The sequence below is a fragment of the Camellia sinensis genome, chromosome 8 (assembly GCF_055761805.1).
Source record: "Camellia sinensis isolate YWXY chromosome 8, ASM5576180v1, whole genome shotgun sequence".
NCBI lineage: Eukaryota > Viridiplantae > Streptophyta > Magnoliopsida > Ericales > Theaceae > Camellia > Camellia sinensis.
Window position 1 is genome coordinate 190,231,877 of NC_138968.1, and position 26,792 is coordinate 190,258,668.

Here is a 26,792-nt window from a genome sequence, read left to right on the forward strand (position 1 = left end):
TCATGAAAATAATCATGAAAGATTCTCTACCTTTTGATTACACATATAATAAAATATCACACACTAATCAAATGATAAAAAAATTTCATGATGCATTTCATGTTGTTTTTTCTATAATTCCTAACATTACTCTCATATATATATATATATATATATTTTGTGTTCGTAAATATATTTCTTGGATACTTTTCTTGGGCTATAAGCTTACTTTTTGGACTTCTAAAAAAATTAATGCACGTTCTAAGTTTTAAAGGAAAAATTATCATTGTAATGTTTAAAAATTAATACACATTAATAAAAAAAAATTATAATTATAATTATTATAATTTTTTTCTTGAACAATGATGGGTTGTTTCCCCAACTTTAAAAGTCACAAAATGTTGAACAACTCTGTTTAGTTTTCAATTTCAAATATAATTTTTTTTCCTGTTTAAAAAAATATTTTAGTTAATTTTTTAAAAAAATTTTAAATGTATTTGATCTAAGTTTTTTTTTTTTTTTAAATGGATGATTTGTATATATATATATTTTAATTTTTAACAATCCATACAATTTCACAAGGCTCACTAAAAAGGTTTGTAAAATTAACAATTGGCCAATTATATTAAAAATGAGCCGTGCCTTATACCCCTAGTGGAGGTCGCACCCCCAGTGAGGTGGCGCGCCCCCACTGGCTGCCAACTGGAAAAAAAAAAAAAATAGTTTTTTTCCGCCCAATCATGAGCCTCCACGGGGGTCGACCCCCAATGGAGGTATAAAGCACTTTTCATTAAAAATTATTTAATGAAGTTATAAACTAATTTTAAAAAATTCCATTTACTAGATAATTATGTTGGAATGGTCCCATTAACAATCATCAAGATGTATGGTAAATGGTATATAGGGGTGTTTTGGGAAGGTCGTTAAAAAATAATTTTTTAATTTTTTAATTTTTTTAATTGTTTTATGTGAGAAATGATGCTATCCAAAATAAGTTAAAAGTTAATTTAACTTTTAATTCATATTCCCAAATGGCCCTATAGAATTTTAATCCGGTCGAATTTTGCAATATTTGAGCTTGGCTAGCTTGAAATTAGTCAAGCCGAAACTTAGAAATTTAAATTGATTCTTTAGAGTTATCACAATATTGCTTGTGAAAAAAATTATTTTTTCGCTTAATATCTATATTATTATATTAGGCAAAGGTCTTAATTGGTGTCATGAAACATTTGTTTTTTGTTTTTATCACGTGACAAATTTCAAAAATTTTAATTTAAAAAAAATTATACAAAGAACTGGTCATGATTTGAACCCATGACTATGAATTTAAGATAAGAATACTCTTATCACTTTGAAAATACTATAGTATACATCTCTCAAAAAATATATATCATATATATCTTATAATTAAAAAAAAACGACATAATCTTATAATTTTTGAGTCATAATTAAAAAAAATAAAAAAATGTCATAACCAAATATAACATCAAGCATAATTAAAATAATATCATAACTAAAAAAAATAATACAATTAAAAATATATATGTAATGCACTTTTAATAGGCGTGTATGAAAAAATTTCCCTATCACTTGTTATATATGTAATGCACTTTTAATAAGTGTGTAAGATAAAATTTCCCTATCACTTATTAAACATATTGTGATTTTAATTGTTTTTTATCCTCTCTCTCTCTTTCTCTCTCTCTCTCAATAATTTGTTTCCGTGTCCACTATCTCACAGGGCCACCAAACATACACACCACAACACAACCACAGCCACATTCACTACCATCTCTACGTACTCACATATTCACAACTTCATCTATATATTCTCGTATCTGTGCCCCAAATCTCCTCACCCATAGAAGCCATAGCAGCAAGCACCTTCCTCTTCTCCATCATCATCTTCCACATCAGTCTTCAAAACCCATATCGACCCTGCAATCGAAATATAGCGGAAAAGCTCTGGATTACATATATAGAGAGATAAAGAGTAGAGAGAGAATCGATCGGGGGTAAAACCCAGAAGTTCAAGTTGTAGACATCATCACGGCTATACACAGAGTTTCTCGGCCCCTCTTACATGTCCGGGCTGTACGTCGCAAGGGTTGTGTAGTCGAGACCAACCCTTCGCCGCACGGTGGACGTGGCGCTTTGCCTTCTGAAGGCGGCAGCCCCTCCGACCTCCTTTTCCTTGCCGGCGGCGGTTCCTCCCTCTCCTCCATCTACTACTAGTTTATTTAGGTCTATAGTAGTTTTACCCAACAATAATTCTTAAAATTCTTTATATCCTTGGTTTCTATATCTATCGTCGCTCGATCGGTTTGTTTTTCTACTTGGTGTGTGTGTGTATTGTTTTTATCTGAATTCATGATGTTGAGGATCAAGAGGGTTCCTACTGTTGTTTCCAATTACCAAAAGGATGAGTCGGAGGAAGGTGCTCAGCCTAGAGGCGGTTGCGGCCGGAATTGCCTCCAGAAGTGTTGCCTTCCAGGTATTTGATAAATTGCATGTGTACCGAAATTTGAGTTAATTTATAGTTTTTATGTATTGATGTGTGGAATAGAAGTTCTGGGTTTTAATTAAATTGGGTTCAAATTAGAGGCGAAGCTACCTCTTTATGCTTTCAAGAAGGTGAATGAGATTGTTGGTGAAAAGGGTCTTCGTGCCCACGAGAACAAAGAGCCTCCCGTTGCTTTCTTGGATTCCCTTCTTCTCGGGGAGGTAAAATTTTCAATTTTTTAGATGCATTTTATTTTTTTGGATATTTTCCAATCATAATGAGCTAATGTTTATCACTTGATGACAGTGGGAGGATCGGATGCAGAAAGGGCTTTTTCGCTATGACGTCACTGCTTGCGAAACCAAGGTCTTTGGCATTTCCTTTTTCTTCGATTGGATAGTTTTAAGCTAATTATTTGAGTATTGAATCTGCTGAATGGAGTACTCTGCCAAATTGTTATGTGGTCCATCCTGATTTATATGATGATTTTGGTATAGGTAATTCCAGGAGGGTATGGCTTCATTGCACAGCTGAATGAGGGTCGACACCTTAAGAAGAGGCCGACTGAGTTTCAAGTTGATAAGGTCTTGCAGCCCTTTGATGGGAACAAATTCAACTTCACTAAAGTTGGACAGGAAGAGGTGCTTTTCCAGTTTGAAGCAAGTGAAGACAATGATGTCCAGTTCTTCCCGAATGCACCCATTGATGTTGAGAATTCTCCGAGTGTTGTGGCCATCAATGTATATCCTCCTTCCTTGCTTTTCATATTAAGATTGTATATAGATGAATTTTTAGCTAAGAATCTAAGATGGTTTCTGTTAATCATGCCTCAACAGGTTAGTCCTATTGAGTATGGTCATGTACTTTTGATCCCTAGGATTCTTGAATGCCTTCCTCAGAGGATTGACAAGGATAGCTTCTTGCTTGCTCTTTACATGGCAGTAGAAGCTGGAAACCCGTACTTCCGATTAGGTTACAACAGCTTGGGTGCATTTGCTACCATCAACCACCTTCATTTCCAGGTTCCTACATCCGTCCTTTTCATATTCTCATATTCATTAAAACAGTTCTATGATCATATCTCTTAAATTAGTTAGCCTTTCTGTTTTTAGTGAAAGATGGTTCGATGATTTGTATGGCTACAGGCTTATTACTTGGCTGTGCCCTTTCCTATCGAGAAGGCTCCCACTGTGAAGATAACTGATTTGAATGGAGGGGTGAAAACCTCTGAGCTGTTGAATTATCCAATCAGAGGTCTTGTGTTTGAGGGTGGAAATACTCTTGAAGATTTGTCCAATGCTGTCTCTAATTCGTGTATTTGCCTTCAAGATAACAACATACCTTACAATGTGCTTATCTCTGATTCTGGAAAACGGATCTTTCTCTTCCCACAGGTGAGAGCATTAAAACCCATATCACTTTTGTGTGATTTTCTTGCTTTTTAATTTGCTTATGAGCTCTTTTTTCATGTTCCTTCAATTTTAGTTGCCTAACCTCGTGTTTTAAATGTTTGTTGAATGAACAAATAGTGTTACGCTGAGAAGCAGGCTCTTGGAGAAGTGAGTTCTGAGCTTCTGGACACCCAAGTAAACCCGGCAGTGTGGGAAATTAGTGGACACATGGTTTTGAAGAGGAAGAAGGACTATGAGGAGGCGTCTGAAGAAAATGCTTGGAGACTCCTTGCCGAGGTCTCCCTTTCTAAGGAGAGGTTTGAAGAAGTAAAGGCTTTGATCTTTGAAGCTATCTCTTGTGGTGATGAAGGAAGTGGAAGTGTTGCTCAGAGCTTGCTTGAGGAGCCCGATGACACACCTCAATCTCTTGAAAAAGCAGATGCCCTTAACAAAAGCTCCCGCCATGCTATGGTGCCTGGGAAGCAAGAATGCCTAGTTCTGCAGTGACAATTGGGCATTTCTATGAACTTGTCAGTGGTCTGTGTGTATTACTTAATTAAATATGGTAGTATGCTACTGGAGTTTGTCTGTTCATGTGAAATATCCCTAAATAAGGCAAACTAGGTTTGCATTGTTGTTGAAGTTGCTTCTGGTCAGCCGATCAGCGATGGTATTATGTTTATTTCCCTTGTGGGCATGTGTAGAATACCATGTGGATTTTGCTCTCATAAGCTATTGAATGCATGTTTGAAGTTTCATTCAGATTGTCTTGCCTATATTTTTTGTGATTGGTTTTGTGTTCGTAAAATTTATTAAATTTCTTAGTATTTGTTGGCTTTATGGCTTTTGAAAGTTAATAATGTAATTTTAAGCATATCAGTAAGGATCAATTAGTCCTTATAGAATATTAATTGATAATTAATTATTAGACGATTGTGTTTTAATTCTCTCAGCCTCAATGAAGAGGACTTTTATTATTGGCTTGTTTAGGAGAATTTAGTAAATAACAAGTAAAGAGCAATTTTAGAATATGAATTTCATCAAGTACATGAAAACTTACAATGATATGACCTAACTTCGTAGAGGTTTACAGCAACAAGCTATTTGAAACTACTCCTAGGAAATGAAGTGCAGTACAAGAATTGAAGTGTAAAAATGTAAAGAACTGTAAAAACTAGAAGGAAAAAATGTAGAAGTAAATAAACTAGTTTTTTTATCTGAATCTGTGTCTTTCAGTCTGGGACCTTCTTTGCTATTTATACTTTCCAATGATAACCGTTGAAGTGGGTTTCTAACCGTCGAAATGTCCTTCTATGATTGCTGAACATGTTCTCTCATAGTCAATCCCACTATGCCACTCTTGCAATTAGGCTGCTCTCCTAATTTTGAATTTAAACTTTGTGAGTAACCGTTAGGCCACATCACCTTGTATCCCTCGATTGTTCCAGTGCTATGCAAATTTATTATTACTAATACAGACTGACATGTGCCTGACTTTGGTTGGCAACTTGTATTAACTCCCTAAATTGCCCTCTTCGTGCCACATGTTGAATTGTGATTGGCTTTTACAAATTATACAGTTTCCCGCACTAATATACCCAATACTTGGTGATATTAGTGGATCAAGGCACTTTATCCATGTCCTAGGACGTGCATGGACTTTGCATCTTTTTAAAAATGCAACCGACGTCCATCATTGCAGTATTTGTACTGCATTAAATTCTCTTTGTATGCCTTGAACATCTCCCACTATCTGAGCATTCGAAAAGGCTGATACAGTTCTCATGGCCAAGCAAACCTTTTCTTACATAGATCAAGCATACGAAGAGTTATTAGATAATGATGTTCATCCTCAAAAGAACTTTCATGCATTTATTAGCCACACCAATCTACCTCCATTTACTCAAGTCATAGAAGTTTTTGCAAATCTTCGACCTTTGGACTAAGAACCTACTGGTCACAATTCTTTAGACCAAGATTTTGTAACAATGGATATTGGAAGCTCTTCTTCTGCCACAAAACCTTCTGCATGGGATGAGGCTGCTGTTTCTTCTTATTCTCCTAAAGCTTCTGGCTGGGGAGCTTGGCCTACTCCTATTCAACCTCAGACGAGGGAACGCATTCATCATCGATTTCTTGAATTCGATGACCCTCTTGCAATCCACCATTTCATGCGTAGTTTTGTAGTGTACCCATACGTTTCCTTCAACCGTCTATGCAGCCTTGAGGATAACTTGCTTTCAGCATGGTGCACTTTTACTTTGCCGTCTCAAATGGTGCGAAGGACTCCACACCCTGATAAAGCCTTAGGAATCAGTCCTGCACTCCTGGCCAAAAAAGAAAAACTTTGCTTCTCTGATTGGCTTGAAGGTGTGAACAAACCTGAATTCCCATCTTCATTTAGAGAGGCTCTCACTACTCATTTGCTGCCCTCCAATCCAAATTGAATTGAGGAATTGAGGCTCACGCTCTTCGAGAGTCAATACTTCGCTCCTTATCAAGATCTAGTTCCTTCAACTACTTACTAGCAATATAGGGCTCCGACCTTGCTTGCCGCTTTCTTTAGTTCAACATCTTTGCCTTCTTTCTCATAGACAAAGTCTGTCCATAAGACTTCTTCCTCTTGTATTTCTTGGACTTTTGTTTCGATGTCCAATGCACAGTATTTATCAAAGGTCAAAGACTTGACCTGTCGTTGTTCCTACTTACAACCAACTACCATGGCTTCTTTCTTTTGTTCTTGAACCTTCTGGAGTATCGATTTTATGCCCAATATTGAAAACTTAACTAAAGCCCATGGTCTGGCTTCTTAGGTTTCATCTTTTTGCCTATAACCAGGCATCATTATCTTCCTTGATGACAAATTTTTCATCAGCACTTTCCTGCACCAAGTGCTTCAGGCGTGTTACTTCCTCATCAGCTGTCACTTCGGCTGAACCATCAGGTTTTCTCAATATACTAAGTGGTGTTACTCCTTTAGTATATAACTTGGCCTTTGCAAAGTCAGCACAAGCGATAAAGGGTTGAGAGTCTGCATTGATCTCCTTTGTCTCTTCATTGCATAAGGCCATCATTATCTTCTGATATAAAGAGGAAGGTACACATTTGTTGGTGTGGATCCAATCCCTGCCAAGTAAAGCATTATACTTGGCATTAATATCCATAACAAAGAATGTCGTCATGCAATCTCTAGTTCCCACACTCAGGTTGATCGGCAAGATACCCTAAGCTATCTGCTTATCCCCAACGAAGCCAGCAATGGTTGTGCTGGTTAGGATTAATCTGAGGTTTCTTTTTCCCAGTTTCTTCAAAGAGGACTTCGGAAGCAGGTTCACTGCTGCCCCATTATCCACCAATACCTTGTTCATTTGTATCCCATCGAAAAAAACCTTGATATACAAGGGCTTAACGTACTGTGTCATGGAAGTTGTAGGATACTCAAAGGGATATGAGAGATTAATACTCACTTACTCACTCTCATCTTCAGTTTCCATTGGTGTGGTCACTTCAGACTCGTCATGAACCATGCTAACCTGTGAATCTTTACTAGAAACTAGAATAGGGTCAATTTCCTGACCTTCTTGGTTTCCATCTTCAGCCTAGAACTCCTGTGGCAATATAGACACCATATTCATTGACATTAGAGGAAATGAGCCAAACTGAACTATTGGCTGCCCTTATTTCTTTTCCAGGCTAACTTGTTCAGTTATTTCAGAAGCATCTTCCACGCTGCATTCTGGTACTTCAGTACTAGTGACTTCCTTCAAATGGTCTTCTCCTGCTAGTTTTTCGACCAAAAATATCTGTTCAGCCATGAAGGTTTCAAACATCTCATCCTCAGCCATTTCTTTCTTTTGGCCTAGTTCAACTTCTCCTTCTGTCTCACTGTCGCTTTCCATCAAGGCCTTTTCAAGACTTGCTAAGTTGGATCTTTCCCTGACTTTCAGTTCAGTGTGAACTTTAGCCAACTGCTTTTTGCTGACACTTCTTTTGTTCTGAGGAGCCAATTTTGGACTAGGATCCAATTTTGGACTTTCTTTTCTCTCTATCTGGCCTTTTGATTGGGCCAATGAAGAACTCTCTCCACTTTCCTTCAGATCCTTTTGGTACTGAGTGTACCTTCGCTGAATCTTCCTCCTTTGAGACGTGGAGATTACTGGAACCATATTTGGTTCCTTTGTTTTTGGATGCTTTAATGATACCCAATTATTTTGAGCCATCAAGAAAGGTTTAATCATTCTGCCCTGGTCTCCAAAGACACTCCTTTGGTCAAGCATTTCCTTAGGCTTGTTCTGTATGACAAACCAATCTGAAACCCCAAGTACCTATGAACTCACTAGTTCAGTTGCTGAACTAGCTTTTTTTGCCTTCGAAGCCAGATTCGAAGCTGCTTGTGGAGGCCATTGCTTGGCCCTGATCCCCAGTCTTGAGCCTAATTCAGGCCTTCTGTCAGGGTGGTTACCTTCCATCTTGTTTGAGGCTGATCTTAGAGGCCAATCTTTGGCTTTAATTCTATAACTTGAGCTCACTTTAGGCCTCTTCTCAAGATAATTGCCTTCCATCTTATAGTAGTTGTGTGGTCTGAACTCATGCAAAGGTCTCTTACCCTTGGGATGCACTCTAGCAGCTGGTGGTCCAACCAAGAATGGTTGCTGTCTGGGACCAGTTAGGTATGGCATCTTGTTGTAGGTACTGGTTAGTTTAGGGCATCACTGCACATCCTTGTAATACTGTTTTCCATCAATTGGGAGACCTTTAAACATTTATAACTTAGCCTGTATCTGGGACACATCCTTTGCATGACAGCTGCCTCTAGAGAGTCATCATTCAGCGCTTCCTCACTAGAGTCCTCCTTTTGGTCCGCAAAACTCTGTTCATTTGCTGGTGAACTTCTGGTATCTTTCTTGAAAGCAATCTGGCTGGCAATATGCATCTGCACATTAACTTCCTCCAATTCCTTCAAGGATAAGTTTTGGAAATCTGGCACACCAACATTGGCTGTAACTTTCCCAATCTCTGGGAATGGGTTAGTGTCAATCTCCATAGCTTTCTCTGCTTTGGCTGGGAACTTTAAACTTCCCTTTCGAATCCGCTTTTGGATCCTGTCCCGAAAAACAATACAGTTTTTAGTTGAATGAAACCAAGAATTGTGCCATTTACAATATATCTTCCCTTTAAGTTCTTCTGGGGTAGAGATCTTAACTCCCTTTGGTAACTTTAGAAAATTTGTTGCAAGCAAATGATCAAAAATATCATCTACTTTAAATCAAAAGAATATTTCCTATGAAGGTCTTTCTTTTTGAATTGCTAGTCTATTGTAGTGTCCTTATGAATTAATGCCTCACAAGTCATAGGCTCTTTCCCTATGATGTCTGTTGCATCAATTTCATAATTAGGGTCCCTATAATAAGCCTTATGTGATACATTACTTCGATCCTATCACGTCCCAACCCCCGCCCCACGGGATTAAAGACGTAACCGGCTAGTAATCCGCAATTACTAAAGGCCTACTGCATAATAAATAGTAAGGTACTGGTGGAAGCCAATAAAATCACAAACCATCATTCACTGTACAATCATCCCGTACCTTATCACATCATATACATGTACTAAAAGCAAACACATTACCCAAACAAGCATAAGACCAAAAACACTTTGCTACAAGTCACTTGATCACTTTACAAAAGGGTAAATTCATATTCACCCAAAAGCCTTAGAGTTAGACCCAAAAGAAACCCCGAAGGGAGGCACTATAGTTGGCTTGACAAACTAGAAAGTAGGTTTACACCGTTAACTTCTCTCTTGAGCTGGATCACCTACCTGACCAACATAAACTGTGAGCCAAAGCCTAGTGAATAACAATGTGTAAAAAGAAGGTCAGAAATAATATCTATTTGAATAGTAAAATCAAGTCATATAGCAGTAACATGTTCGTTAAACATAGCAATCATGTGAAACCACGGGTTCATATACTAGTTCTTCAAATCAAGTTCATATAACTCGATATCTCATACACATTTGGCCATGGTACTGTTACCCTTAGGCGAAGGCCACGTGATCATAGGCCACGGTATTCTTACCCTCGGGCAAAGGCAAACCACGGTATTATTACCCCCGGGTGAGGGCCACGTGGAGATACACCACGGTATTATTACCCCCGAGTACAGGCCACATGAATATAGACCACGGTACTATTATCTCCAAGTATGGGCCACGTGAGCATATTATATGGAGTGGGTTCACGTATTCAGTAAACATATCATTATAGAATAGACTTTAACAATATCAATAACAATCCAAAAGAATTATAATTTAAGCATACTTTTACTACATTGTCACTCACCGTTAGTCTCGTGTAGCACTTGACTAGGATGCAGCGTCTGACCTACGTAGGCAAATGAAAGCGTAATGGTTCAATATTCAATTAGTCACTAACTTCTCCATTACTTGTTACTAATCATTTAACCCGATCCTTTTTATTCTTTCGTTTCGTTTTAAATTCTTTCCATGCTCATGCACATGAAAAACAATTGAAAACCATACAATTGGAGGCCCGAAAGTCAAAGAAATCAGGAGAAAAATCAATTTGGGCTGGCCTTGTTGGCTGCACATGCGGTGGCCCCAGCTGTACATGTGTTGGTTTGGCCGCTCGTGCGATGGCCTAGGCTGCACGTGCGGGCGAACTTCAGTGTGCAAATTTGGCCAAACCAAGCTTGACGGCTCGAGCGGTCTGGGTGAAAAATCAGTTCGAATTTCTGCTGAATATGGAGCTTTTTCCCCTTTCAAAACCCAATCTCATTTACATAAAAAGAGGCTCAAAAACACTTCAAAACCAGAGGAATTGATTACTTCCAACTTCAAACAAGTAAGCAAGGCTCAAGCCACCAAGAAGACCACAAAATCATGAACCTTAGATGTATACAATTTTCAATGTATGCAAACTTGACTGTTAAAGTGAAAACGCTTACAATTTACGGGAGCTTCTATTTACACACACTAAGCCCTCTTTATACACACACTTAATGAAGGGAGTGTGTAAAAAGTGTAGTGAGGGAGATGTGTAGAGAGTGTATATTGTGTGTGTAAATAGAAGCTCCCACAATTTACTCTTCAAATCCCAAATTTCATGCAGGATGCAAGTGATGATGCCATGTATTATAAGGATAAGAGTTGACTATTTTCACTTCTTCACTTTAGGGTTCCTATTATCACTTTACATTACCCAACTTTCTATGATTATATTGGCAAATAACTTCAATTCTTGAAATTAGAGGAAAGTTTCTTACCTTAGATGGATGAATTAGTGAAGATTTGGATTAAGCTCTTTTACTCCTTTTCTTCCTCTATCTTCCTTCTACTCCTAAGGCTCTCTCTCAAGTTATCTCTACACCAACCACTATCTCTCTTTATTTACCTCTTTTGTTGACTTGAGTTAAGTCTTGTTTGGATTTTCCTAATTCTCTTCCCAAGTCTAAGTTAATAATTCAATTCCCATCATAAATCTCTTAATTAACACTAAATTAAATGTACTACTATGAATCAGGCTCTAATTGCCTATTTCAAATATTTAATTTTAATCTTATGGTTCACTGATTCAGACAGGTTTATTATCTATTTCCATCTATCTTTCTCACTAATTCACTACCATGAACACATATCACAAATAACAAATGGTACATATAACACATGACATACAATTAGGCATAATAAACCATAAGTAAGGCAAATTACATAATTTAACAATTAATTAAGGGAGCGGCTGTTACAGATCATGTTCTTCCTCAAGTAAAGATTCATATCTAAACACTTTATAGGTTAATTCCACTAAGTCTCGAAACTCAATTGAATCAAACTTCTTTCAAAGCCTAAACTCTAAACCATTTTGAGTCAATCTCATAAATTCAGGCTCTGGTAGAATGACCTTACACTTGTTTCGTGCTCTTTTGAATTTGGAAATAAATTGAGTGGCCTTCTCATCAGGCTTTTAGCTCAACCTTGCCAAATCTGCCATAGAAACTTTTGGCTCTGTTTGGAAGAATTGGGCATGAAATGCCTCCTCCATTTACTGCCAAGTTTGGATAGAGCCAGGTGTTAGGTTAATATACCAGACAAAGACTGTTCTAGTTAAAGAATTTGAAAAGAGTCTTAACTTCATATAATCATTATTGATAAATTCACCACATTAGCTAGCAAACCTGGCAATGTGTTCTACTGTTGACTGATTTCCATTTCCATAAAAGAGAGCAAAGTCTGGTATTCTAAACCCCCTTGGATATTCATGCACCCTATCTACCCATTCTGGATATGGGTTTTTATATACAGGAGTCTGAACCCCCCGAGCCATAGGTCCACACATTTCTCTGACAATATCAGCAATTTGGTCCCTAGGAACCATATTCTGCACTTGTTGGACTACTATTGGAGGAACAAACATAGGGTTTGGCGGAATCCCATGTGCTTGATGTCCTCTTAGTCTATAGGGAGGTATATTTGGGACTGGCTGTCCCTGTGGTACTGGCTGCTGTTGAGGGTATGGCTGACCTCTCTGAGCCTATTCTACAAAAGGACTTGCGAAAGGTGTTGCAATAGGAGGAAGAAGTGTTGTTTCTCTCCCAGCCGCAGGAAACCCTTCCAATCCCCCGGGTATGAATTCGAATAGAGAATTAGTGAATCCCTTTGTGCCAGGTATGGCTTCGAACATGGGATTTGGAAACATTTTCATGCCATTTTCTTGTGTTGGCCCAGATCCACCAATTTGTATGGTTTTGCTATTAGTTAATGAGACATATTGATTTACCACAGGCCTCGAAAGAGGCTTATACCATGATTGAGGTATAGGTGATGGTCTTTCATAATTTTGATTACTAGTCTGACCATTAGTCTGTCCATTACTTTGCATAGGCTGTTTATCTCTAGCCAATCTTTGCTGAGGAATATTTGAATTTTTCTCCATATGCCTTATGCTAGTTAGTTGATGGGAATTCATTCGATCCATAAAAGGATGTTGCCCATCTTTCCATTGTATACATTAACTGCTGTCTCATGGCAACTACCAAGCCTTCCCATGGGTTCATTGGCTGGGTAGATGGAACAGTGGATGGTCTAATTCCATGACCTCGTCCAATATTTTGAACATGTGGTGCATGTTCTGAATTGCTGGTCTGTTCGACCATAGGTTCTGATGAGATAGGTGCTTCCACAGGATGTGTTATCACATTATCCTCTAGATCAGGTACTTCTACCTCTCCCTCCACACCTTCTTCCAAGCGTTCATTTTCTCCTTGTCTCCTACATTTAGCCATTTCAATTAGTCCCACTGGGCGTGCCAAAAATATATGTTGGCTTATTTTTCCTACGAAGAAATATATCATAAATACAAGTGTGCCAGCAAGGATTGAAAAATCCTTACAGATTAAATTCAAGCCAATTATCAAGCTATTGCGTTGACAGTTCTTTTGCCTCAATGAAGAGGACTTCAAAATTGCCAAGTGTTAAAGAAAAGAAAAATTAAAAGAAGAATAAGGGAGACGGAAAAAGATGATTGAATGAACAATCAAAGTAACAATTACTTATCTCTACTCCTATGCTTTGAAAAGGAAGTGCATAAAATGCTTCAAAAAGGAAATGCTGAAAATAAATGTTTCGAAAAGAAAGTGCGTAAAATAAAATGCAGGAAATATAAATGACAATAAAAATATAAATCAATTGTCTTTGATTTGAGTTCTGGCCCATTTCAATTAGTTCCACTGGGCGTGCCAAAAATATATGTTGGCTTTTTGGCTTTCGAAGGTTAATAATGTAATTTTAAGCGTGCCAGTATGGATCAATTAGTCCTCACAGAATATTAATTGCCAACCAATTATCAGACGATTGTGTTTTAGTTCTCTCAGCCACAATGAAGAGGACTTTTACTGGTAGCTTGTTTAGAAGAATTTAGTAAATAACAACAAGTGAAGAACAATTTCAGAATCTAAATTTCATTAAGTAAAAGAAAACTTATAATGATCTGACCCAGCCTCGTAGAGATTTACAGCGACAAGCAATTTGAAACTATTCCTAGGAAATGAAATGCAGTACAGGAATTGAAGTACAGAAATGTAAAGAACTGTAAAAACTGGAAGGAAAAAATGAAGAAGTAAATAAACTGAATTTTTGATCTGAGTCTGGGTCCTTTTGTCTGGGGCCTTCTCTGTTATTTATGTTTTTCAATGATAACCATTGAAGTGGGCTTCTAACTGTTGAAATGTCCTCCTATGATTGCTGAACATGCTCTCACATAGTCAATCTCATTACGCCACTCTTGCAGTTAGGCTTCCTTCCTAATTTTGAATTTAAACTTTGTGAGTAATCGTTAGGTCACATCACCTTGTATCCCTTGATTGTTCCGGTACTACGCAGATCCATTATTACTAATACGGATTGACACATGCCTGACTTTGGTTGGCAACTCGTATTAACTCTCTAAATTGCCCTCTTCGTGCCACGTGTTGAATTGTGATTTGCTTTTACATATTATACAACTAACAGTATTATTTCTTGTAAGGTTCATTTGGCTTATAATTGATAACATCAGTTCTTGGGATATGATGATGTTTGATGCATGCTATGTTTTATGAGGTAGATTGTTGAATGTTGGAATTCATAGATAGCTTCAAGTCCCAAATGCAGGGTATATTGTTAGCAGTTCTACTGGATGGTATAACCATGAATATTGATACAACTGAAACTCAGACGAATATAAGCCTGACAAATATTTGTCACGTTAGCATTTTTCTTATCCCAACTAAAACGAAACATGATCTATTGCCTCAATCCAATTGTGTGTATGCATTGGATACGGGGATAGTTATTAGTTTGTTCAGTTCTATCTCATTGTCAGCTACAAACCAAATATATTTTTAGGGTTAATGATAAGAGGCCGATAAATGTAGCATCTAAAAGAAACCTTTCGAGATAGAGGATTTGAGGATAATTTTAAATTTTTGTACGAAATATCCCAAGCTTTAGGGTTATGATCACAAAATTCTATGATGCAAAGTTTGAAAGAAATAAATGAGAACGTATTATCAAGGATAGTTACAATAAACTCATATCTTCAAAGTCCCTCAATGTAAGACTCTCCATTCTCAAGTTGTATTGTTTTTTGTGTTCCTTGTTTTTGTCTTTGCTAGGGAGGTTGTCTTTCATTTCACTTACGTTAGTTCGATGCTTGGTGGTGCATTGGAATTTTGTGATTCTCGGTCTTTTGACTCTTTCTAAGGATTTAGACAACTTTTTAATCTTTTATCTGAAATGTTGATTTACATCTCTGTCGCATCTCAAATCGTTCATCAAATTTAAATAAAAATTTAATAAAAATTTTGATTTAATATGATGCACTTTAATGGATTTCATCAATTCTACCCGTTGTCCTGTCAATTGTCCAGCAAAGAGTAAATTTTCACCCAAAATTAGTTGTCAGAGAGGTTGTCTACCAATAGTCACTCGTAAAATTTGATAAAAAGTTACCCTATTGGTTTAATGAAAAATCTGCCGCTTCTTTCATTTAATATTACTTGGGGAAATTACCCATAGGTCCCATGGGAAACATGTGATCTCCATTTAATCCCATAACTTTTTCACTACACCCAAAAGTCATTTCCTCTCTCTCTCTGCTTTTTGCTTCCCTTCCTCTCGTTTTTTTTTCTACATTTTTCTGTCACCGTGTTTGTCATGGAAGAGGACCACCGGTGATCATATCTTTCTCCATTGATCGGGGTTCATTGATAACCACCAAGCATTGAAATCAACTCCGACGAAGAAGATGATATATTTTTCGATGAAGAAGATGAATGGATCTACTTAGATCTGATATAGATCTACTCAGATCTGAGTAGATCTACACAGATTTGGTTAGACATCCGTCTTTCCCCTTCGATCTCTTTTTTTTTTTTTTTTCTCTCTCTGCTATACACTTCTGTTTTTCTGTTCTAATGGAGAAAATTTTTGAATTCTGAACAAGCAGTTTTCGAGTTTTAGTTACAGGCGGTGAAAACTGTAAAATTTTGCAGTTTCAAATTTTTTTTTTGGTACTGGAATGAATCATGGTTTAAAACTGTAAAATTTTGCAGTTTTATAACATTCTTTAGAACTGTAAAATTTTATAGTTTCATAACATGTTTTTTAATTTTTTTTTTCCGGCAATATTCTAGACATTCCGGTGAGTCTCCGGCGACCGTTAAACGGAAGTCCGACGGTAGTAAGATGTGAATAGTGTCTATAAATTAAAAAAAAAAAAGGATTTTTTTGGTAACAATTAAAAATGTGTTGGACTAATTGGTGTAAATATTTTATTTTGGGATTAATTGAGTTTTGAACTTGTTACATGGGACTTATCAGTAAGTTCCCTATATTACTTTAATGATAGGAATAGAGCTCACATTTGAAACTGTTTTTATTAAATTTTAATTTAATGACAGATTTGAGTAAAGTTTAGAAATGGCGTTTATAAAGTGCGAATGTGGAAGTTTTTTCGTCCATTGTGAATGCCTTTTATGCCCTTTGCTCTGGGACTAAATTACTCCAGAAACACAGTAAATGAAAACGACGTCGTCCGTCAATTAAAAAAAGGGTGAACAGGGTACCTAAGACTCTGGAGAAAGAGAGAGAACCAAAGAGAAAAAACGACGGAGGGACAGAAGAAGACGGCCGGAAGGAGAACGACGGAGAGAGACGAAAGAAACGAACTCAAGGCGGAGAGACTCAGCGAAGAAGAAAGCTCTCTCCAATCAACTAGGTTTGGAGATTCTAACTAGGGTTAAGATTTGGGGATTTGAAAAAAAAAAGAGAAAAGTTTTTGATTTGGGGATTTCAATTGAAAGATTATTTGATTGACGATCTTAAAAATTATTTTTAGGTTTTGATTGTATATAAAAGAAACTATTTTGTTGAATCTAAAATTTTAGTGCCATTTCGGTTCTAGAAAAAAGAAGCAGCTAATGCTAATTCCCAAACCACCCTTTAATATTATCGGTTGAAATTGTAGATGATTTTTGCGATCTTCCTTCTGGATAGAATGGCATAGACTGATTTAGTGGTCTCTGTGTTCTGTTTTAATCTTCAGTGTCCATACTTCTTCAGTTAGCCTCCCGGGAAAAAGGCAAAAAATATAAACGCAAAGGATTGCATCTTTCTAGGAGTTTTTTATTTTTTTTTATTTTTTTTGCTTTATGGAGATTTTTTATGTTATAGACTAATTTGCAGTGCAAGGTTAGGCTTCTTTATATGGTTGGGAATGTGCATATCGTGGTGAAGTTTGCTCAATGAAATGGGAAGTTCAATAGTAGTATCATATCTCCCACTGTACTATTGTTGAATAGGAGTAGGAAAGAATTGAAATTAAGACAATAATATATATATATATATATATATGTATTTTGATAAGTTTTTATAGGAGCTTTTATAATGCTTCATGGTCTTAAGCTATTCAATATGATCTGTATGATTGGTTAAAGTTTTTTTTTTTTAATTTATATATATATATATTTACATGTGATTCGTTCTAGATAGAGAGGGGTGACTTTTTGTTTGACCTTCATTCCTACTACCCCTTCATAATATATGTGAAAAATTGATCGGTTATAATTTAATGAGTAAATAAAGTTAGATGTTTAACTATATACTAAAATACTGATGCAACACCAATATTTATATACATTATTATGATATGTTTTTTTTGGGAGTTTCTAACTTTTTTTATCCGAGAAACACACAATATTCTCAATTAAGTTTGATGTCACATATGAGTGTATTTCTTTCTAATGGATCCGGAATGCTATTTGATGTATTTGACTCAGAATTTCTAATACTCTCAATTAAGTTTGATGTCACATATGAGGTTTTGTTAGGTTTTTGCAAACCTTGGGAAAAGGAAGGGACGACTACTCTCGGCTCCGTTTTGAAGTGAATTTTTTAATTAAAATATGCTTCATAGATATAGACTCATTCATTTGTGAAAAAATTGAACCAAGGATTATTGAAAATCTATTAAACATGCATAGTGATTTGATGAATCTGTTTCTAATTTCTAATTTACCTGCTTTGAATTGTCCTACTTTTAAGTGTAGTTTCATAGCTTCAAGTTTTGCCCTACTTCTATGTATTTTGTAGCATCTAGTTAATTTCTGTTTAATTCGTACTGTTTTTTGTATTATAGATTTAGATTTTTTGATCAAAATTTTAATTTTTTTTCAGTTCTTGTATTGAATTTCTTCATATATTATAAGTAAATTTTAGTGTATAAGTTTAGTTCAAGCAAATTTTGTTGCGTGGGTACTAGTAAATAAAAAATTTATTGGTATTTATAATGTAGCAATCAAACTTTTTTTGTGTGAATTAAGAGCTCACCTAGGGCCCCAAATAATTCAGGGCCGGCCCTGTTCACAAGTTCCTATAGCTCTGTTTAACAAAGTTCTCTTGCATTGCCAGTAAGTAGAAAATGAAGAAAGGAGTACACCCTCAGATGCAGTGGATATCCTATGTTACCCAGAGTGGCCGATTGATGCATGTTATGATGACCAAGATACACCAAGTTGGTAAAGTTTATCACTTCAGAGCAAGGCGGCAGATGGCTCAAAGTGTTGGGCAGATTGCCAAGTTTAAGCGGCGTTATGAACAGAAGGAAGAGGAAAATGAAGGAAAATAACTTCTTTTAAAATGGTTGGGGTGCACTGTTAGATTCCTTTACTTTCATATTTGGGATTAGCCATGAACTGCAATTATGAATAATTTTCCTTATTTCTATGTTTGATAACCTGCTGGGTACTTGGGAACACATCTGTTTATCTGTTTAATCAGCTGGTTGCTGGTGTATTTTCAAAAATATTTTTCATTTTGATGAATCAAGAGGGTACACTTGCAGTTGAATGATGATTACACTTTGATTTGCTATGTTTAGTAGTTAGCTAAATGAAATTATTCAGTGCTACACTATGATACATGGACATGGACAGGACACGGGACATGACACGGACACGCAGATATGCAAATTTTCAAAAAATGAAGGATACAACACACTGGGGCACGCTTAATATATATAATTTTATTTATTTATTATATGTAAAATTAAAAATATATATTATTTATTTATTTACTTTAATATCAAATTTCATTTAAAAATTAATTTTTTCCTACAAATAAAAATAATTTATTTTATGTATGTTCAAGTTGAGCAAATAAGAATACTCAAACAATAGAAAAAAAGAAAAAGAGGAAAAAGAAAAAAGAAAAAAGAAAAAAAAGAAGGGGGTTTTTTGTTACTATATATATATATATAATATATCAGGGACAACGGGGAAAAGAAAAAAAAGAATAAAATAGAGGAGAGGAGAAAGAGAGACAATCACGCATAAAGAAGAGAGAGAGTCGATGAGTGCAGCACAAGCGAGAGACAAAGTCGAAAGCGAGAGAGAGAGAGACGCACACAGACACACGGAGAGAGACGAATAGAAGAAGAATAAGAAAAACAAAGAAGAAAAGAAGAAGAATAACAAATTTGAAGAAACGAAGATAGATTCGAAGAACATACTTCGATTTAGGGCTTCAACAGGTTCTTCTTCACCCCCTCTCTCTTTCTCTCTCCGTATTCAATAGGGTTTTTATCTCTCTGTATTCAACGAGTTAAGGTCTCTCTCTCTGTGTCTCTAACATGTCCACAACGTGTCCATGTGTGTTCCACGCTTGTCCAGTTGGAAAAAAATTCAAAAAAGAAAAAAAGAGACACGTTAGGTAGAGTGTCCGACGCGTGTCCGTGTTTGACATGTGTTGGACACCCATACGCTGCCTTCGGAGAGGTGTCCGTGCTTCATAGGTGCTACATTAGTTGTAGCCCCATTGCCTTTCTCTTAGTTTCACAGGTCATTTTTATACCTGTATTATTATTATTGATAACATTGTTACATAATTAAATATAAACAAAATCATTTTGACTTGTTACTCAATTGATTTTCAATTTGAGAAGTTTCATATTCTTAACAATTTATAGGAACCCAGGGGTAGTAATTAAGTCAAGTGGCAGCGGATTTTCTTAAATTTATTTTTATTCTTTTTGGTTATGAGGAAAGCAAAAGGAAGGAAATGTGGTGGAAGACAGGGACACTCTGTACTGTTCTTATGTGTTGCCATGTTCAGTTGCTATGATTTTCTGTTATCTAGCTTTGTTTAGTGAGATTTTCTGAGATTTAGATCTATCCTCTCCTACTGCATGTTGGTTTTTCCCATAGATCTGTCACTCTGCTTCATTTCTCTCCGCAAACAAATCTTGATTATTATTTCTTGCTGCTCATGTTCGGACAAGACATGTTTTTTCGCTTTCTTTCTTTTCTCTTGCCTGTTATTGATTACTAAATAGAATCTAAGGTTATTCCAAATATTGCATGAATTATTCACTTCAAATTTGAGGTTACCACCAAGGCTTGCTGTATGTATGTAAGCTTTGCTATGCTCTTTCCTGTGTTGACTTTCTAGTTTTCTTAAGTTTACTTTTTAGTTAATGACACGAAAATGTATTACATTTTGGGTTTGAAATACCATCCTGTAGTCTGCTGTTTATTTTTTATTTTTTGTCAATATATATTGTTCTTTTCATACCAACTTGATTAATAATGTTACCAATTAGTTTTCTTGTTTCTTTGTAATGTTAGGCAGAGAATGTTTCAAGTCAGTGTTAGCAGTAATGCTTGTTTCTTAGCCAGCATGCCCCCATTTTTTTTTGGCCAATCTTGACCTTTTGATTTGGTGGATTGGGTGGGTAATCGCTTATACGTTAGGATCCATTTTTGACTGTATTCTAAGTTGGACCATATTGAAGACTTTTGATTGACAGAAAATTCATGGTATTCTTTACTGACAGAAAGTTGAATAAGGTAGCTTAGCTTCCTATCTCATCACAAAATAGTAAGATCCATAACTCTGAACATTTTACTTCAAAAGTATTTAGTTGATTGTTGTGCATAGTATTATCAAGTTGGTCATAATTCTAAGGAAAATTATTTAATGTATTATGCAGTTCATGACACTAATCAATCACCAAATCTTATGGCACCTTCTTGTCTCCCCATTCCCAGCGTACCATTTCTACTAATCACCATCTGTCTAGATATCATCTGGTGATGCTCATAGGTTTGAAATAGCTTTTTATTCTCCAAATATTTTGGATGGAGTGGTGCGATGTATAAGGGACAAATTAGAACGGTATAATTGCACTAAAAAATTTAAAAATAGTATGAAGTCAGAAGGTACCCTTGACTAATTTGAGAGCTAATCCTCCTACAGGTTGAGAAATGAGAACAGAAGGTTCATAAATAAGAATTGAGTGGGTATAGTAACAACAATGCCTACACAAAAGGAGACCCATGATCCTTGAGAGGATATTAGGTATAATGATAATATCACATTAACTGATGATAAAATTTAAGTTGTAATAATGGTAAATATATAGTTGAATCAGTAAGTGTTGGTATCATAAATTTGAAATCTTCTATTGACAGAGGTATGAACCTGTGCAGAAGTGGTTAAAGAATCAAGGGCATAAAGCTAGTGGCCCAAGAAAGGAGATTGAGGATGTGACGCATGACAGCTTCAGGAAGAAAGAAAGCTCAAGGCAGTTGCAGATCATGGGTAGGTATGGAAATCCAGCAAATGGACACATGGCAACATAACAGGGTCAGTGAAACCATATAAAAGTTGAAAATTTGAAGAAGAAAAGACTTTCAGCCAAATTCACAAGAGTAGTGTAACTTATCTAGAAGTAGTTCTTGTACTTAGGAGTAGTTTACTTGTAATTTAGTGTTTATAACCTAGTTTGGCCCTGTCAATTGTAATGCTATTTGAACTTGTAATTTGATTCTTGTAATTAAGTGACAAGTTTAAGTGTTATTCAATCGAATTTCAGTTTGTTTGCACTTGTTTCTTCACGTTACAACCTCTAAAGAAGTCCTTGAATTTATCAAGGCATAGGACACCAACCACATTACTTGATTAGTTTATTTGTTTGTGAAAATTAGTTTTTCTGTCGAATCACCTCTGTCGATTTGACTAAAATCAAATTTTTGTTAATATATTTTGACACGATTAGTGGGACTTGTCTAATTTGGAGTGATGGCAAAGAAAGAGCAAACAGATATGCATGGAGATTCAGACTTGAGCCAAACTAGTGGCTCATTCATAAAAATAAAAAATGATCTTCTTCTTCGAACAAAGCAATTATTGGAAAGTATGCTTCCACATGAAAAATCAAAATTGTTTGAAGAACTAAACATCATATTTAATTTCAAGTTGGCTCACAAAATGCAAACTGTTATTCATGAAGAGCCAAGGTATGAAAATAATATGGCTCGAGAGATCAACACACCAAGTCATGAAAATAACATGACTTTGGAGAGTTTTCATAATCCATCAATGGCTAAAATTAAAAAACAACCCATTCTATTGAAAGATGTTAAAAATCCATCACAGAAAGATGTTAAAAATCCATCTTGAGGGGCATAATTTTAAGCCAAAAATAGCTAAAAATTATGAACATGGGGGGCATAATTTTAAGCCAAATATGGCTGAAAATTATAAACAAAAAAGACCAAAATAAAAATGATAAACAACAATCTTTTTTGACAAAAGATGTTAACAATTATTTGGGAGAAAAGCAAGTTTTTGAACCAAACATGACTAAAATTGATGAACAACCTACTGTTTATAAATTCAACAATTTTGATATTATTCAAAATGATGAAATACACGATTTTTTAAAACCAATTTATACTATGGCTTTTGTTATTCAAAATTTATTTTGAATTTGTGGGTCATGCCAAAATATAAATTTGATGGAGCGGCAATCAAAAAAACAAAATTTAGACAATATATCAATTGTTTTACATATATTTTTGAGTGAAAGAAAATTGGCCGAAAATTGACTCTCTTTATTTGTATCCTGTTGAATATCATGCCAAGACAATAAGTGGCTTTGGAAAAATAATTAATTGTGTTCTCTTTTGAATTATTCATTGGTTTGAGTGAAAGAAAATTGGCCGAGAATTGGCCCTCACCATATGCATTCTGTCGATTATCATGCTAAATTTGAAATAACCAAAAAAAAAAAAAAAGGAAAAGAAAAGAAAAGAAACGAAAAGAAAAGAAAGAAAGAAAGAATGGCTGTGTTCTGTTAGTTGGTTTAAAGGTATACCGTGTTCAAAAGTGTAGAAATGAGAGGATGCTAAAGATTAGTCAAAGAGTCAATGGCTTAAAAAATGTTATTCAACCGTAAAAGCCTTTTTCATTAATATTGCATCTTAGACTAAGATGAGTGATTAGCACTTATTTTAATATAACTCTTTAACAATTCGAGTGATCTCATTCTTGAAGTGTTGAACGGTATTGTTTGCATTATAAATTAGTTTTTATCGATTGTGACATGTCGATTATGACCAAAATAGTATATAACTTTTAGTAAATATGGATTGGTTCAGATTTTGTCTATTATATCATTTGAGGCAAAATTTACTTTTACCTTAAATAAGGGAGGCATTGTTGGCACCATAAATTTGAAATCTTTTGTTGACAGAGGCATGAACCTGTGCAGAAGAGGTCCAAGAATTAAGGGCATAAAGTTAGTGGTCCAAGAAAGGAGATTGAGGATGTGGCACATGACGGCTTTAGGAAGGAAGAAAACTTGAGGTAGTTGCGATAGTTGCAGATCATCGGCAAGTGTGGAAATCCAGCAAATGGACACGTAGTAGCATAGCAGGGCCAGTGAAGTCTTATACAAGTTGAAAATTTGAAGAAGAAAAGACCTTCAACCAAATTCACAACTCATGTGAAGTTTAGGAGTAGTATAACTTATCTAGGAATAGTTCTTATACTTAGGAATAGTTTACCTGTAATTCAGTGTTTGTAACCCAATTTGGCCCTGTCAATTGTATGTTATTTGAACTTGTAATTAAGTGACAAGTTTAAGTGGTATTCAATCGAATTTCAGTTTGTTTGCACTTGTTTCTTCATATTACAACCTCCAAAAAAATCTTTGAATCTATTAAGAGATAGGACATCAACCACATAGGACATCAACCATATTGCTTAATCAATTTGTTTGTTTGTAAAAATTGATTTATTTGTCGAATCACCTTTGTCGATTTAACCCAAACCAGATTTTTGCTAACAGTGAAACATAGATATCCATATGAAAGATGATGGGCCTCAGGTCTATTGTGCATAGAAAATGATGTAATCTTTTTTTATTCTTTCATTTTAAATTAAAACATCTATTATTATGATTTATAATTTTAAGAATATTACTATTATATCATTCTTATTATGTTTTATGTATAAAAATTATATTTGTGAAATAAGTAAATAATGCAAAAAAAATATTTGTAGGAGAAAAAATTATTACACACTAAAAGGATACCATGTGACACTATCACATGATATCTTTCATCATTTACAAATACATATGTTGCTATGATATCTTCGAAACACCCAATATAAATGTAATAAATTTCATTATCAAACCTACTACGACATAAAGAAAAAAAAAATATTATGGAACATATACTCTCCCTACAGCCAAAAGTTTCTCATCTAAGAGGCCCTCAAAGCACAAAGCAATGAAAAAACTCTCCTTTACATCACGTAGATTGCAATTACTCCACACTTTCACCACCCTCCTCAACACGAGTCCTTATAAGTAACCCCCCCCTATTGTAAGAAAAACATGATCATCCCCTTGAGCTCCTCCACACTCTAATACCCCTTTAAAAAAAAAGAAAAATAAAAAAGGAAAGCACTTCTTCATCACCTATATATATCTATCAAAAGCTAAGTTTAATCTCATTTCAAACCATGCCATTACCAAAATCCCCAGCTCACCCATTCCTCATTCTACTTCCATTCCTATTATTAGTGCAAGCCAAACCACCACCACCTACAAGTCTCCAACAAAATGCCACAAACAAACCACCATCAATGTCTGCTTCTTCTCCATGGCTCAATCGAGTGACCGATCCAAGAGCGCCAGGGTGTTGGAAACGACCATGGATTTGCGACCAGGAAGAGAACCCACCACCAAAATTCAGAATGAAGTGTTGTCAAAATCGCTGCATCGATGTCACCTCCGATATCAATAACTGTGGATTGTGTGGGCTTCGATGCCCATTCACTTGGCAATGCTGTCGAGGATTGTGCATCAACACCAATATCAACCCTTTTCACTGCGGTAGGTGCGACCACCGATGCCCATTTCGGAGCCTCTGCTTCTACGGCATGTGTGGGTATGCTGCCCCGTTGCCTCCCTTCCCGTTTCCGCAGAAGCCTGAACCGCCTCACCTCCCTTTTCCACCGAAGCCTGAGCTACCTCGCCCGCCTTACCTTCCTCCCGGTCAGACTGTGGAGGGTGGTGGTGGTGGTGGTGGGCCAAAGCTGTCGAGTTGAAGTCATGATTTTAAATAACAGTATTCCAACATAATTATATATCATTTGATATTTGATATATCAATCGATCTATCAATGAATAATGGTATCAGAGGAAGATGTGAATCCTGGCCGATATGATTATTATATATTATTATCCTTTAAATTTTGCAATAATGGTATCAGGGGAAGATGTGAATCCTGGCCGATATGATTATTATATATTATTATCCTTTAAATTTTGCATGCATCTGTGGATGTGTGAGTACGTGTATGCGTCAATTTAAATTTATATATTGTTGTTATTTTTTTATTCGGAGATGACATAAAATTGGGGTTGTAATTTCATATTTTTGTAACGTTCTTATGGTTTAAAGAAGTTTATTTTCTTGAAATTTTTCACAAATATGTTATTTTCATGTTTGGTAATTGTTTTCATATTTTTGTATCATTATGTATTCGTGACAGGTATGAATGGTGAGAATAGTTAAAGGGTGATACGTAAATAAAAATTCAATATAATAATAGCATCATAACATGATATTACTAATTGATAATAAATTTATATGGGAGAGATGAATCATATGTTAAAATTATAGTACACACTTCTCAAATGTATATTACATGCACTTTATAATTATAAAAGAAAATAATATAATTCTATATTTTATGAATCATAATTATATATATAAAAAAATCATAACTAAAATATCTCAAAAAAATATTATAACTAAATAAAAAAAAATTGACCTAACTAAAAACATAAAGTGTGTATAATAAAATTCTCCAATAACAAAATGCGATCATCTATCTCAACCTAACCATCTGTGTTGACATCACCAATAATGTAATTTTAAATGGTCATTTTACTTTCATATTCATTCACCCAAACCCCATTGACCCTTCTTCATTGCTTCACCAAACCCAAATCCAAACCCAAACCCAAACCCTCTCCTCCGCTAGTTCTCGCCACTCTCCGCCACCAACTCCCACCACCCTCAACTAGCCTCTCTCCACCCCACCACTCTCCAACAACCACCTGCCACCATCCCTCATTAGCTACTCTCTACTTCTTCTACCCACACCATACTCTCCACCAACCCCCTATCACAAAAAAATAATAATAAAAAAAAAATCTAGATAAGAGTAGTACCAATGACATAATATCACCATCTAATAATTATTTGTTAGTTTTTCTTCAATGTATGTGATAAGGTAATGCTAGAGAGTGTTGTTCACATATGTAAGGTCCATAAAAAGTTTTGTTTTAACAATTTAGGGTTTTGTTTGGAATATTACTTTGGACTAAAATAATAATATAAGACAAAATTAATAATTTTAGTCAAATAAGATAAAATGTCACATCTAATACATAATTAATTTATTTTCTCTCTCATAAAAGTTAAAAAAATATAGCAAAAGAGACTTTTTAATCTCAGATTAAAATAATTAAAAAGTCAAAAAATCATCTCACATTCTAAATG

The 26,792-nt window shown here is 35.5% G+C and overlaps 1 protein-coding gene and 2 long non-coding RNA genes across 4 annotated transcripts; all 3 read left to right on the top strand.

Annotated features, from left to right (window-relative positions):
- The first annotated feature begins 1,600 nt into the window (after window positions 1-1,600).
- LOC114308609 (GDP-L-galactose phosphorylase 2) lies at window positions 1,601-4,635 on the top strand. Its single transcript, XM_028254222.2, has 7 exons — window positions 1,601-2,473; window positions 2,582-2,703; window positions 2,789-2,848; window positions 2,980-3,222; window positions 3,319-3,504; window positions 3,628-3,876; window positions 4,012-4,635. Exons 1-7 carry the CDS (start codon window positions 2,350-2,352, stop codon window positions 4,378-4,380), a joined length of 1,353 nt encoding a protein of 450 aa, XP_028110023.2. The 5' UTR covers window positions 1,601-2,349; the 3' UTR covers window positions 4,381-4,635.
- Window positions 4,636-16,374: 11,739 nt separating this feature from the next.
- Window positions 16,375-18,780, top strand: LOC114308610 (uncharacterized). Its single transcript, XR_003645565.2, has 2 exons — window positions 16,375-16,648; window positions 18,340-18,780. It is a non-coding gene; the product is annotated as an uncharacterized LOC114308610 (long non-coding RNA).
- Window positions 18,781-19,315: 535 nt separating this feature from the next.
- LOC145797386 (uncharacterized) lies at window positions 19,316-21,812 on the top strand. 2 transcript variants are annotated; one of them, XR_014338873.1, is made up of 4 exons: window positions 19,316-20,655; window positions 20,762-20,805; window positions 20,918-21,030; window positions 21,417-21,812. It is a non-coding gene; the product is annotated as an uncharacterized LOC145797386 (long non-coding RNA). The 2 variants fall into 2 exon arrangements; XR_014338874.1 differs by having other exon boundaries at window positions 20,518-20,655; window positions 20,918-21,285.
- Window positions 21,813-26,792: the final 4,980 nt, after the last annotated feature.

What these genes read in the sequence shown, in the direction of transcription:
- LOC114308609 (XM_028254222.2), top strand. Translation starts at nt 2,350, where the DNA reads ATGATGTTGAGGATCAAGAGGGTTCCTACTGTTGTTTCCAATTACCAA. An exon ending in ATTCCCTTCTTCTCGGGGAG is followed by an intron (nt 2,704 to 2,788) that starts GTAAAATTTTCA and finishes ACTTGATGACAG; the next exon opens with TGGGAGGATCGGATGCAGAA. An exon ending in CGAGTGTTGTGGCCATCAAT is followed by an intron (nt 3,223 to 3,318) that starts GTATATCCTCCT and finishes ATGCCTCAACAG; the next exon opens with GTTAGTCCTATTGAGTATGG.